Source organism: Leopardus geoffroyi, chromosome B3 (genome assembly GCF_018350155.1).
Source record: "Leopardus geoffroyi isolate Oge1 chromosome B3, O.geoffroyi_Oge1_pat1.0, whole genome shotgun sequence".
Classification (NCBI taxonomy): domain Eukaryota; kingdom Metazoa; phylum Chordata; class Mammalia; order Carnivora; family Felidae; genus Leopardus; species Leopardus geoffroyi.
Window position 1 is genome coordinate 103,943,554 of NC_059337.1, and position 12,541 is coordinate 103,956,094.

The following is a 12,541-nucleotide window of genomic DNA, read 5'->3' on the forward strand; positions in this document are numbered from 1 at the left end:
GACCGACGTCCGTATTGGTCCGCGTGGCGCCCATCGTACGCACCCCTCCCCTGGTTCCCGCCCAGTTGAAGGCTGAGGCTGGCGATCACGGCCCCGGCGTGTAGTTCCACCGCCACACCAGCGGGGGCAGAGGCGGTCCCGGCGCCGCCGGGTTTGCGACCCTGCTCCGTCTCCGTCAGACCCGACCAAGTCAGCGTGAGCGGGGGGAGGCCGTCGACACGGCAGCCCCACGCCCGGGCTTGCTTTCTCGAGAGTAGGCTCGTGCTTGTGGTGGGCGTCGGTAAAGCACCAAATAACCCCGCGGATTCCCACCGCCTGGCGCGCTACCGCAAAACCCCCGAGCCGCTCGCGCCAGGCCGGCCGCGTTCTCTCCCCCCCACCCCCCACCCCCGCTGCCGGGCCGAGGAAGGTGCGCTCCGGCCGGCCGGGGGCCCGACCCGGAAGCCGCCGCGCGGGCTGCGCTCGCCTCTCGCCGGGGAAACTCCGGGCCACCCGAGTCTTTGGGCCCGCCGCGGCCTCCTTCCCCGGGCCCCACGGGCCCATGGGTCTCCATGACGACGGCAGGGGCCCGGCCGGGGGGCGGGCAACCCGGGTGGGGCCGCGGCGCTCCGGGGGCCTCCGCGGCGGCCTGGCCGTGTTCGCCGCCGTGGCCGCCGTGTTCACCCTCACGCTGCCCCCCTCGGTGCCGGGGGGAGACTCGGGTAAAGTATCTCAGGGCCGCCCTCCTGCCCCTCTCCCTCGTCGGTCGGCTCGCGCCCTTCATCGCCCCCCTCCCCGTCCCCCCCTGGCCCAGCAGCGTTTTGCGTTCCAGAACCGGCTTGGGATTCCATTCCTGTAACCGGGTTCTGTAGTTCTCAGGCTTTGGAGAAGGGGCTCGTTGGTTTCCGGTGGGACTTAGCGACTTAGCGACTTCTCCGCTTGCCCGGGGTCCATTTTTCGGGACCCGAGTTTTCGTTGTCCACTCCTTTTCAGCCCCCCCAAATACTACTTACTGAGTCCTTACCGTGTTCCAGACAAAAGGGATAACAGCGGTGGTGACCAAGTATCGTGAAGAATATTCCATTGCGGGTCGAGACCGTACACCAACTACTGCATAAACAGTGATAAGTTGAGTAGTGATGAGTGGAGGAAGTCGGAGGGAGACGGGATGGAGAGTGGGGCTCCACCAGAAAGGCTAGCCAGGAAAGGCCTCTGAGCAGCATATTGTAGTTGAAACCTGGGTGTTGAAAAGGAACCGGCCATGCAGGAAATTTGAGGGCGAACACTTGAAAAAGTGGAAGCTAGGTGTGGCTTAAAACAAGCTGATTTATTAAAAAGAAAAGCAGGGACCATTTAAATGATACGAGCAATTGTTGTGTTTGTTATAGGATTGTCTTATATTTGGGATGAGGAACAAGACCCAGGTTCCGTTTTTGATTTTGTCTTGTTGCCAAATTAAATGACCATCCAGTAATGCCTAATTTTGTCAGAATGGTGTTGTAACTTCAGGTAGTGAATCTATAGGTCGAAAACATGGAGTGTACTAGTTATCTTTTGCTGCCTGACAAGATAGCCCCAAATTTCGTAGCTTAAAACAAATGTTTATGATCTCACATTTTCTGTGAATCAGGAATCCGGGGGCAGTTCAGCTGGGTGCTGTTACTCAGGACGGGGTTGTTGTCATGGTGTGGACAGGAGCTGTCGTCTTCTCGAGGGTCATCTTGGGGAGAGGAACCGCTTGTAACCTCAGTCTAGTTCTTTGCCAAGTGGGTCTCTCGGGAAGCCAACTCTTGTGACCAGAAAAGATGGCACCTTCTTCGGACACGTCGGTCATTTTGTAAACCTAGTCTTGGAAGTGATTGATGCAGGACTGCCCTATTTTATTCCTGGAAGTTAGTCGATAAATCCAACCCACACTCAAGGGGGAGAGGATTATATAGTGAGAACCCCAGGAGTTGGGGATCACTGGGGGCTGTCTTCAGGGCTGTCTGCCACATTGAAGATCCTTTTTTTTTTTTTTTTTTTTTTTTACAAATCTATTTGTCTCCTATGGTTTGTATCCCTCTCTCTTTTTTTTTTTTTTATCTTATTTTTGCTTCCCTTCCCCTTTGTTCATATATTTTGTTTCTTAAATTCCACATATGAGTGAAATCATACGGCATTTGTCTTTCTCTGACTTATTTCACTTAGCATAATACACTCTAGTTCCATCCACGTTGTTGCAAAGGGCAAGGTTTCATTCTTTTTCATCGCTGAGTAGTATTCCATTGTGTGTGCGCATGTGTGTATCACATCTTATCCATTCATCAGTAGATGGACATTGGGCCCTTTCCATGATTTGGCTAGTGTCGATAATGCCGCTATAAACTTTGGGGTGCATGTGCCCCTTTGAATTAGCATTTTTGTATCCTTTGGATAAATACCTGGTAGTGCCATTGCTGGGTTGTAGGGTAGTTCTATTTTTAGTTTTTTGAGGAACCTCCATACTGTTTTCCTGAGTGGCTCTACCAGTTTGCATTCCCACCAGCAGTGCAAGTGAGAGTTTTGACAATGGAGAGCATTACTCAAAGATTGAGTAGTTCTGTACCTTAAAAAAAAAAGAAACCTTGCAGGTTACCACGGTTCTTTGAGCCTGCAGTATTGGGGGGATGAATAAAAACAACTAACACTTACGGAGATCTTACCGTATGCCAGGCACTGTTCCAAGTGCTTTACATGGATTGTCATTTTAATTCAGTTACTATCCCTATGAGGTAGGCACTACCAGTATCTTTCTTTGATAGCTGACAAAACTGAGGCCAACCTGTGTCCAGAATCACACAGCTAGAAAGTAGGGGCAGTCGAGGAAAGAACTCCAGTAGATTGACTTAGAACATGCTCTCTTAACTTCTGCTCTAAGTTTGTAGTTAAACCCGTCATTACATATATACTGATATTTAAAATCTGTGATTGGTATCTTTATTAATATTGTCTTTTACTTTTTCCCCAGTAGAATAAAGTTATTTATTCAGATTGAGTTACCAGACTTTTTAGGTGTTCTGATTTAATTTGATGCTAAATAGTGGTTGCTTCTAATATTTTGGGGTTCATTGTTGGAAATGATAAATAAACTTTTCCAGGTATTGCCAGTGAATTTGTATAATCATGTCTTTGACAATTTTGTTTATATGATGGAAGTACTGTCCTCCTTGAATGTTTCTGTTTATGAAATATATTTTTTATCAATAAATGGAACACATCTCAAAACCAATATAAAGTATGTATTTTTCTTCCTGATAAGTCTTAACTTATACTCCATAAATCTATCACATTGTGTGGCCTTGCCAAAATTATTTTTTGCACTACTTGATACACGTTGTTGATTTATGGGCAGGAAATACTCATCCTTTGGAGGAGAGTGTGGGAATCTAGCCTTCACTTCTCTTGTTATTCTTGGGAAAAATAAATCAGCTTATTTATGTGTTTATATATTTTAAGGATGCTGTCTTTAATAGACTTGATAGATGAAAATATAACTGTAATTAATACAAAAAGTATAATACAGAGGGAGCTAGTTTTTGTAAACGTTACGCATCTGCTAACAGTTCTGAGCTTGCCACCCATTTGTGTCTCAGACAGAAAAGCTGTAATTCTCAAACTTGAATGCACCTCAGCATTGCCTAGGAAACCTGGGCCCCAATGCCAGAGGGTCTTAATGTAGGTAGGTTTGGTCAAGGAATCTTCATTTTAAAAAAGCATTCTGGTGCAGGTTGTAGTAGGACTTAAATTTGAGGAAGCCCTAGGGTAAAGGTTTGGGAGAAAGCAAGTATTCAGGAGGTTCTTCCTTCACCCGCCCCCTCCCCCCCAAGTCACATTCTCTTTTCTCTTAATCATATTCAACTTTAAGAGTAACGTTTCCCTTTAGCTCTTTCCAAGGATACATTTATAGGTTTTAATAATAGCTATGGTTTCTATTTAGATACTAGTTTAACATTTGATAAGAGTTGGTGATGGAAGTTTGTCACATTCCTGATTTTTATGCCAACAGAACTCCAGCAAAGAATAACAGCATTATAGGACTCCTGGGTGATTCAGTTGGTTAAGTGTCCAACTCTTGACTTTGGCTTGGGTCACGATCTCCCAGTTCATGAATTGAAGCTCCACATCTGCCTCTGTGCTATCCGTGCAGAACCTGCTTGGGATTCTCTCTCCCTCTCTCTCTCTGCCCCTCCCTCACGTGCATGGGCTCTCAAAATAAATGAACTTCAAGAAAAAAAAAAAAAATAACAGCATTATGACTTTTTAATGGTAAAAAGAAGTTAGAGAAAGTAGGCTATTTTTCTTCATGTTAAATGCAATTCTAAAGGTATTTTACATGGAGAACAGTGACTGAAAATTTGAATGTAACTGTGTTTCATCATAACTATAGAAATATCAAAAGCTGATGAAAACAGTTTGGGACTGAAGACATGCTAATCCATTCTGGAGTAAAATTATCCAACATTCTTGATGGTGGTTATAAAGGGAATGGTTACTTTAAATTTTTTTAGGCCGTAAACAATTTCTTTAAAAAGTCTTTAAGATACAAAAAATGCCTTTGTTTCCAAGGTGCTCTTAAATATCTCCAGAATTAAAAGATGTCCCTATGGGGGCGCCTGGGTGGCTCAGTCGGTTAAGCGTCTGACTTCAGCTCAGGTCACGATCTCGCGGTCCGTGAGTTCAAGCCCCACGTCAGGCTCCGGGCTGATGGCTCAGAGCCTGGAGCCTGCTTCCGATTCTGTGTCTCCCTTTCTCTCTGCCCCTCCCCCGTTCATGCTCTGTCTCTCTCTGTCTCAAAAATAAATAAAACATTAAAAAAAAAAAAAAAAAAAAAAAGATGTCCCTACGTCATTGACTTAGGTGAGCAGTGTCTAGTATCTCTTTGGGTGCCCTTATGGGGCTTCCATGATGCAACCATTCACTGGCCCTTGGATGCTACTAAGGGCATCTTAGTAGCAAGGATGGCAATATGATTCGTCTTATTGTCAACCTCTGTGTGCAGGGCTTGAATTAGTTTCTTTGTGTGACCAGAGGAGGGAGAGGTGGTGGTGTCTTGACAGACTCCTGAAGTGGCTAGGATAATATTTTCAACTTCATAGGAACGATAGAAATGAAAACAACTAACCGGAATATCAGGCAATCTAACTAAGTGCTGCGTAGAGAGCTTAGAGCAGGTTCTATGGAGGAGGAAGAGGTGATTAGTCTTGATGGGGGAGGCTGGGGAAGGATATGTATAAGGAAAGGTGTCACTGAGAAGGTGGCAATTGAATTAGGCCTTGAAGGATTTAGGAGAGAATACTGGGTGAGGAAATGAGTGATAAGAGGTGCAAAAGAGAACCATTCCAGAGGAACGGTGAGTAGTAAGATTTGACTGAGGCGAGCATAGGTTTTGTAGGACATAAGCCTTGTGAAGGGCCCTCGAAGCCATAGAGGGCTAGCCTGTTGTGCTGAGGAATCTGAACTTCATTTAGTAAACTGAGAGCAGCAACTGAGAAATTTCGGATTAGTGATATAGTCCAACATTTTTTGGGGGGTGGTATGGTGATAAGTGATTTCAGTATGAAGATGAATTGAAGTAGAAAACTGGTCAAAGCTTTTGCTGTAGTCCAGGCCAGAGGGTGAAGATCTACATCGTAGCTGGGACAGTAGAAATTAAGAGTATTCAAATTAACATCCATCGAAGGGTAGAAAATGGCCCATTAATAGATTTCTTAATAGATGATAGTGACTCATAAATCATCAACATTGATTTCTTACATTGTACTGTATGTATTACAATCCCTGTGCTCTGGATACTTAAAATATTAACAAATAGGCATTGAATTACTGCATCGTAATTTCAGAAATAATCACTGATGGCGAAGAATTACAAAGGGCTATGTAAGTAATATAATGATTTAGTGGTTTGAAGAAATGTATTATGGTAGTCGGAACTTCCCAAAATAACCTGGAGCAAGAAGTGTTTAGCAGTCATTTAAAGATCTCCAACGTAATTAGTGTAGAGAAGGTATTCAAACGCCAGTTTAGGGCAGAATGGTACATGTAATGGAGTGTCCAAGCCTCAGATGTCTGCACATGTTATAAAGTTGCATCTTTGTAGACATTTTAATACTAAAATCTTGAGGGACAATACAGCATATTACACTATCATTTCACAAGAGTTTTTATACATTTGTAAGTGTGTACAACTTTTAGGAAGGACAATAGGCACTTTTTAGAAACGAGAATTCACCTATATTTCCACTGACCAGTTATTAAAAGCTATCAAAGATCATTTGTTCAGTAAGACCTAAGGGAGAAAATATCCTTAGACTATTTCATGCTGTTAAATCTCTACAGATTTACAGTTTTATCCAGTCAAATTAATGCAAAACCCCAGTGCAAGCATTTGGATTTTGAAAACTTTGGAGGAGTGTCATTTTCTAATAGTAATTATTGGTTTTACATTATTTTTTCACAGGGGAACTGATCACAGCCGCACATGAGCTTGGAGTAAGTATTAGTTTTATTGTTTAATCAATGCTCTCATTAACAGTTTTAGGAATTAAGAAAGTTTAATTAAGCATGGAGTAAAGTAGATTAATTTATTTTCAAACCCCAGTTTTTAGTAACTTATAAGTACAGTACGTGACAATTTACTTTAAGTTTTAAATCCAATTAAACTAAATTATAAAGCAAAGCCTTTACTATATATACAGTAGCTGGCTTATTATCACCCCAAATTTTGTATAAGCTATGGAGAATAAAATAAATCGGGTTAACAGTTTTAATAAGTTTATTATTTAATAAACTTTATTATGGTGCGTGATCCCTTTAGGCAAGACCTTAGGACTGTCAGCGTGGTGGTAATCCGATAGCAGTGTGGTCTTTCAACTTTCTAACCAATACGGTATTTCAGAACCTGCTTTTTTCTCAATAGCCTTTTAAATGACCCTAATGCACTGTGAACCCAGAGAACAGACTGCTTAAGAACTGACAATGAAATATGTCACCCTTTCTGTAGGTGACACACCATGTGGTAGACACTGCCAAATCCACGAAAGAAAATATTTATTTGTATTGGCACAAAAGGATTACAATAGAAAACCACCATTCAAACATTGAGTCATTGCCTCTTAATCTCGCTACTTGCCCGAGAAAAAGGCTCCTGTCCAATTAAAGCCAGTGTGACTCTTCAGTGGGTGAAAACCTCCTAACCTGCTGATTTTTCCATAGGTTGCCCATCCTCCTGGCTATCCTTTGTTCACTCTGGTGGCTAAACTGGCAATTATACTATTTCCTTTCGGTTCAGTTGCCTACCGAGTCAATCTTCTGTGTGGCTTATTTGGAGCAGTAGCTGCAGCATTACTTTTTTTCACCGTTTTCAGGTAAAGTAGTTGATCAGTTAAAGTTAATCTTGGCTAATTGGAGATGTAGCTGTCTTATGGTCTAAGTGCTTACGTTAAAAAAAAAAAAAAAGCTTTTGTTGCTTGAATGGTTTTCCTAATCACTCATGTGATTTCACTTTCTTAATTTCCGGTAATTTCATATGCATTTGACCCCTCAGATGATTACACAGTTGGTCGTGCTTCGTACAATGGAGTAAAGGTGTCACTAGTTCATTATCGCAGTTCTCTGGTTAGGCAGAACTAATAAGGTTTGTCATTTTATGAAGATGCAGATGGGCCAGTTTAATTCAACAATATGAAGTTCATCTTTTGGTAAATGGTAAATATCATTTAATTACTCACAGTGTTGCTGATGGGCAGCTGCCTGTCAGGGCCAGAGCTAGTACCTAATTATGTTGTATTCTAAATACACACATGTTGTCTACGTTTTAAAATGAGGCTGTTAACTAAGGAAATAAATTTGGGATAAGGATTTAGTAAGGTTTCGCTTTGTTCCATTATAGCGGTAGGGAAGGGAGGCAAATTAAACCCCACTTACTTCATGGATGGAAGGCTTTCTTAGTTTGGAAGGCTACCTTGCTTTTAAAAAAATGGGTCATTAGTTTAGGGTGTTGGTAAACTTATTTGTCTTTGCTGTTCCTGTCTCCTTCATTCTTAACTCAGTCTAACCTATGCCTAAGGAGATTATAGTAAAAAATACAATGATACTTCCTGCAAATTAAAACACTTCTTTCAAAAACTACTGTAGTTTTTAGTATAACAATAAATTTTTGTCTGTAAATATAGTGTAATTTGAATAGACAGTTTCAAATGCCATTTTGGAGACTAATGTTTTTATTTGCATTAGTCATAATATTGCCCTTTGGCTAAATTCTTCCTAAGTTTCCTTTTTCATTATTTACAGAAAGGTAAAAGTTAACATAATTATGACTCTAAAGCTTACTTTTAAATTTATTTGTGGAAAGATTTCAGATTCAAATGCTGTGACTATTGATCATTTACTAAATTTTTATCTATATTATTTAATTCATTTTTATTTCAGTCTTACAGGTTTTCAGTGATAGCCAAATCTTTAAGTATGAAATGTTGAAAATAACATCTCTGCTTGAATTGATTAGTATTACAAATACTTTCTTTTTCTAAATGATTAGAATAATCTTCTTTAGAATTCTTTCTCCTGAGTCTTTTATAATTAAGAATCTGTCATTATTTCTATTCAGACAAAAAAACTGATCTTTTTAATTTTTAAATATCTAGGTTGAAATACAGAACTTACTTGTACTGTATTGAGTGTACAAATTAATAATTTTCATAAGACATTTAAGACAAAGGCACATAAAGAAAATTAATAGTTGTATTTATTTTGTTAGTTCATCTGTATTTTGTTTATTTTATTTTTCATTCTTTACCTGTATTTTAGAAGGTATTTCTATAGCATGTGTATTTAAATGCTATGTGGCTATAAAAAGCTCTTATGCAAATAAAGTGATTTGGTTTCTAAAACTTTTTCATGCTGTTCACTATATTAATTGGTGATACCATTCCCCATGAAAACCACTGTACAAATCGTACATAGAAGTCTTTATCTTTACTGAATCCAAATAGCTTTGGACAATAATTTTCCTTTGAGTTGTCCACATTTTAAAATACCTTTTATTATTATGCTTGATTATAATGGGTTTTAGATTAGCACACTTAACCTGTGACCCTTTTCTTTTAATACAGTCTTAATGATAAATTTGTATATTTGCTGACAGATGCTTTAAATCAAAAACTCTTAATATGACTAAACTGGATATTTGAGTGGTTTTAGTAATGTTTTAGTAATACTGTACTTGGGAAAGTTGCTTTCTTTCAGAAAAGGGATCTAACGATATTATCTCTTACATACATTTTAATATGAAAATACTTCATTATTTTGAATACAAATAATTGACAAGGTACACGTCCTTTGGGAACAACCTAGTTCAAGTGGCAAATCTGTTTTGTCAAACAATAGACACCCTTCAGGAAAGAGCAAGCCATCTCTATGGTAATAGGACTAACAGTAGCCTATTGATTGAGTGGAAGAAGACATTATACAATGTCAGCTGGCTTGTTACAATTTCATTTGTTGTATGACCTGAACTTAACCTTTAAAACCTTTCTTCTGTGAATATAAACCCAACAGCAGGACACAGTTTTTGTACAGCCATTACAGTGACAGCTTTTTTCCCAGTATCAGCGTATAGTAAATGTATTCCTTTACAGGTTGACTCCTTTTATCAGAATTTGTTGAGGGGACATTTTACTACTTTATTCATTTACAGGCCAAATCATCATTCCGTTTCGTTGTTGAATATTGAAGGGTTTTGATCTAGGAAACAGTTTTATTCTTTCTTTCCCCCATCACTTAAGAGAACATTACTGTACATGTAGGATTAGTGCTGACTGGTGTGCAGTAAATTAATTCTTTTAACAGGTTTAGATTTTTTTCAGGTAATTGTTCACATAGCATTCACTATATTTAGCTCTTGGGGTGGACATAAAGACCTTCTGTACCTTTTAAACAAAGATTGCATTTTAAAAGCAAATTTCTGTTTAAATGTGTTGATGTAAAAAGCTGCGTTTTTTTCAGTAAACATGACTTAGGTTGAAAGAACAATTTATTCGTTGTTTCCAATTACGATGTAATTTTTGCTTTCCTTGCGTCTTTCTCTTGCTTTTAAAAGCCATAAGATGTCATTAACACTGCATTTTTTGTCAATCTTTCCTAATGGTTGGCAAGAACTCATGTCTGTGTGCTTTGCCTTAATGTAGAAAGCATATGAGGAAAACAGCACGTGGAAAGCTGTATGTGTCATTGTAGTTTATTGAATTAAAAAGTAAGATTGTGGCAGTTGTTTCTGTATGTATTTATTTATGTATTGTCCCCTTCAGGGGTATTTTTAAGCATTCATTATGTTAAGAGAGTTTAATGCATTTCATTTATATGAAATAGTATTCATTTTATTCATATGTACATCTGTGTTTTTAAGACTACGGAACGCAGTCAGTGATTCGTAGGAACTGGGATTTTCTCTTTTAAGGCCATTAAAGCAAATGATTTTTAAGTTTAATGGCACAATATTTAAAGTGTCATATTCGAAATTCACAAATCCTATTAATACAAAATTTAAGAAGTTATAGGTCTTGTAAATCATGAATATGAACATGCCTTAGCATTGCTTACTACTTGAATTCCAAACTTATTTCCTAAGAAGTGTCACACTCGGTCCTATGTACTTAATAAGGAAGGAGCGCTGAAATCACGGTCACTAAACGTCAACATGCTTACGTCTCATATGTTCTGGTATCACTAAAAGAAGATGGAGTATGTTGATAGCATTGTTAAAAATTCTTTACCTCAGGGAAGATTTAAATTGCCTATGATCTCAGATGAGGGTGTGTCTTGTATCGTTTATTTTGGGAGTTACAGGGCAGGAAATATATTCTCAATAGGTTTGAGAGTCAGCATATCCTTTCCAAACTATTATGGACCAAGTGGAACTCTAGAAGAATTCATTCAACAGTGTTTGTTGAGGACGAATGTGGCTCGAAAGTAAAACTATTTTAGTTTTTATAATCAAAATTCAGTGCTTATTTTAAAGGAATTAAGGCAAAGTCGCTAACCATTAAACAGGTTTTCCATTTTTTTTTTTTTTTCTAGGAACTACTGTTTTAGGACACTTGCATAAAAAAAACTTTCTAACACTGTTAACACTGTACAGTAAGAAATCAGCTCTCTTGATGTCAACCACGTTAGCTAGAATATATGAGTACAAATAATAATTAAAGGTGTATTGAAACTCTGCCTACTTGCTGCAAAGAACTTAACCAGTTTCAGTGATATTTAAATATCTTCCGGCAGGTTGTTTTGTGCCAGCATTTTATTTGTGGGGTATTTTGTTTTGTATAAGCAATATAATTCTAAACATTATGCTGCTGCTAAAAATTAATTTGCTTACACTTTTAGAAGAGGAATACTTGATTCTGAGCCCTGTGTCTGCGATTCTTGCAGCTTCAGCTAAGACTCCATTCAATAAAGAATAGAAAATTAAAATGCCATACCTTAGAGAATGTACAATCTCCTGCTTAAGGGACATTTGGATTTTCCAGCTCAGAGAGTATTTTAGATTATTGCCATAGAGAATAATGTGAAGCTCTTCCTAATTTCAGAGGTAACTATGCATAAGTAACAAATAGGCCCCAAGTTTTTGTAGTTGAAGAAGAATGGAAAGTACTGGAGCATTAATTTCCATTCAGGAGAATATCTGTCTTGATCCCTGGTTAATTGATCATATATTTCTCTCCTACTTGTATTAAAATTGCATTGACTCAGACTGGTTAAGCATATTAAGAGCTTGGTTCATTTGCATTTTCTTATAAGTAGAGGGACATATTAGGCTCAAATAGCAGCACTTCATTTTGAAGGGGAAAAAAGCAGGGCAAAAACTCTTTTTTAAGACTGTAGAGTCTTTTCTGACAGCTAGTCAGAGTTAGAATTAGTTCAAGGAAATGTTAATAATGCACTGGCTGGCCTAATCCCTTTGATATCACCAGGTATCCTCCTGTTCATGGGTTAATTGCTTTAAAAGCGAAGGCAATATTCTGAGCGGTGGGCCGCTTCACCTTTTCACAGCTGTTACCATTGAGTGACAACTAAATCCCATGTGTAAGATGAGGAAGAGCTCAATCTCCAATTGGGAGAAAATTTATGTAAACCACAATCCCTTCAGAATGTGCGGAAGTCATAGACTTTCTTGATTTACTCTGCTTTTCCCAGAAAGCTCTATTGTTCACTTTCCTAAGTCCCATCAACCCTTTGTAGCAGAATATCACAGCGGCAGCAGATAGCTTGAAATATATAAATGCTATCATAGCTCTGATTAATAGCAGTGCTTATGAGTCAAGTCTGATAACAGTGCAGCTCTCCACTCAATTTCAGATACTGCTAATGGAATCTGTCTTCTCCAATTGTAATATGAGAAGGCCTAATTTGCCATGGAGCTTGGAGCTGTCACCAGTAGGGGATTGTGGGGTCAGATGGGAGCTGCCAGGTTTTTGCCCTGCAGCTTGTATCTCTCACTTTGAATAGAGCAGCCCCCTGCCTGCCAGTTAGCTGATAGGCCGCTGTG

At 39.3% G+C, this 12,541-nt stretch overlaps 1 protein-coding gene across 9 annotated transcripts in view; it reads left to right on the forward strand.

Annotated features, from left to right (window-relative positions):
* Window positions 1-208: 208 nt before the first annotated feature.
* The window catches only part of TMEM260 (transmembrane protein 260), an 88,864-nt gene continuing 76,531 nt past the window's right edge, over window positions 209-12,541 (forward strand). For 2 of the 9 annotated variants that reach the window (XM_045451061.1, XM_045451062.1), the window contains exons 1-3: window positions 209-701; window positions 6,458-6,489; window positions 7,213-7,364. In XM_045451061.1, coding sequence (XP_045307017.1) covers window positions 542-701; window positions 6,458-6,489; window positions 7,213-7,364 — 344 coding nt within the window. In that variant the 5' untranslated portion in view covers window positions 209-541. The remainder of the gene's footprint in view (window positions 702-6,457; window positions 6,490-7,212; window positions 7,365-12,541) is intronic. The other 7 variants (XM_045451067.1, XM_045451068.1, XR_006705028.1 and 4 more) reach the window with 5 other exon arrangements.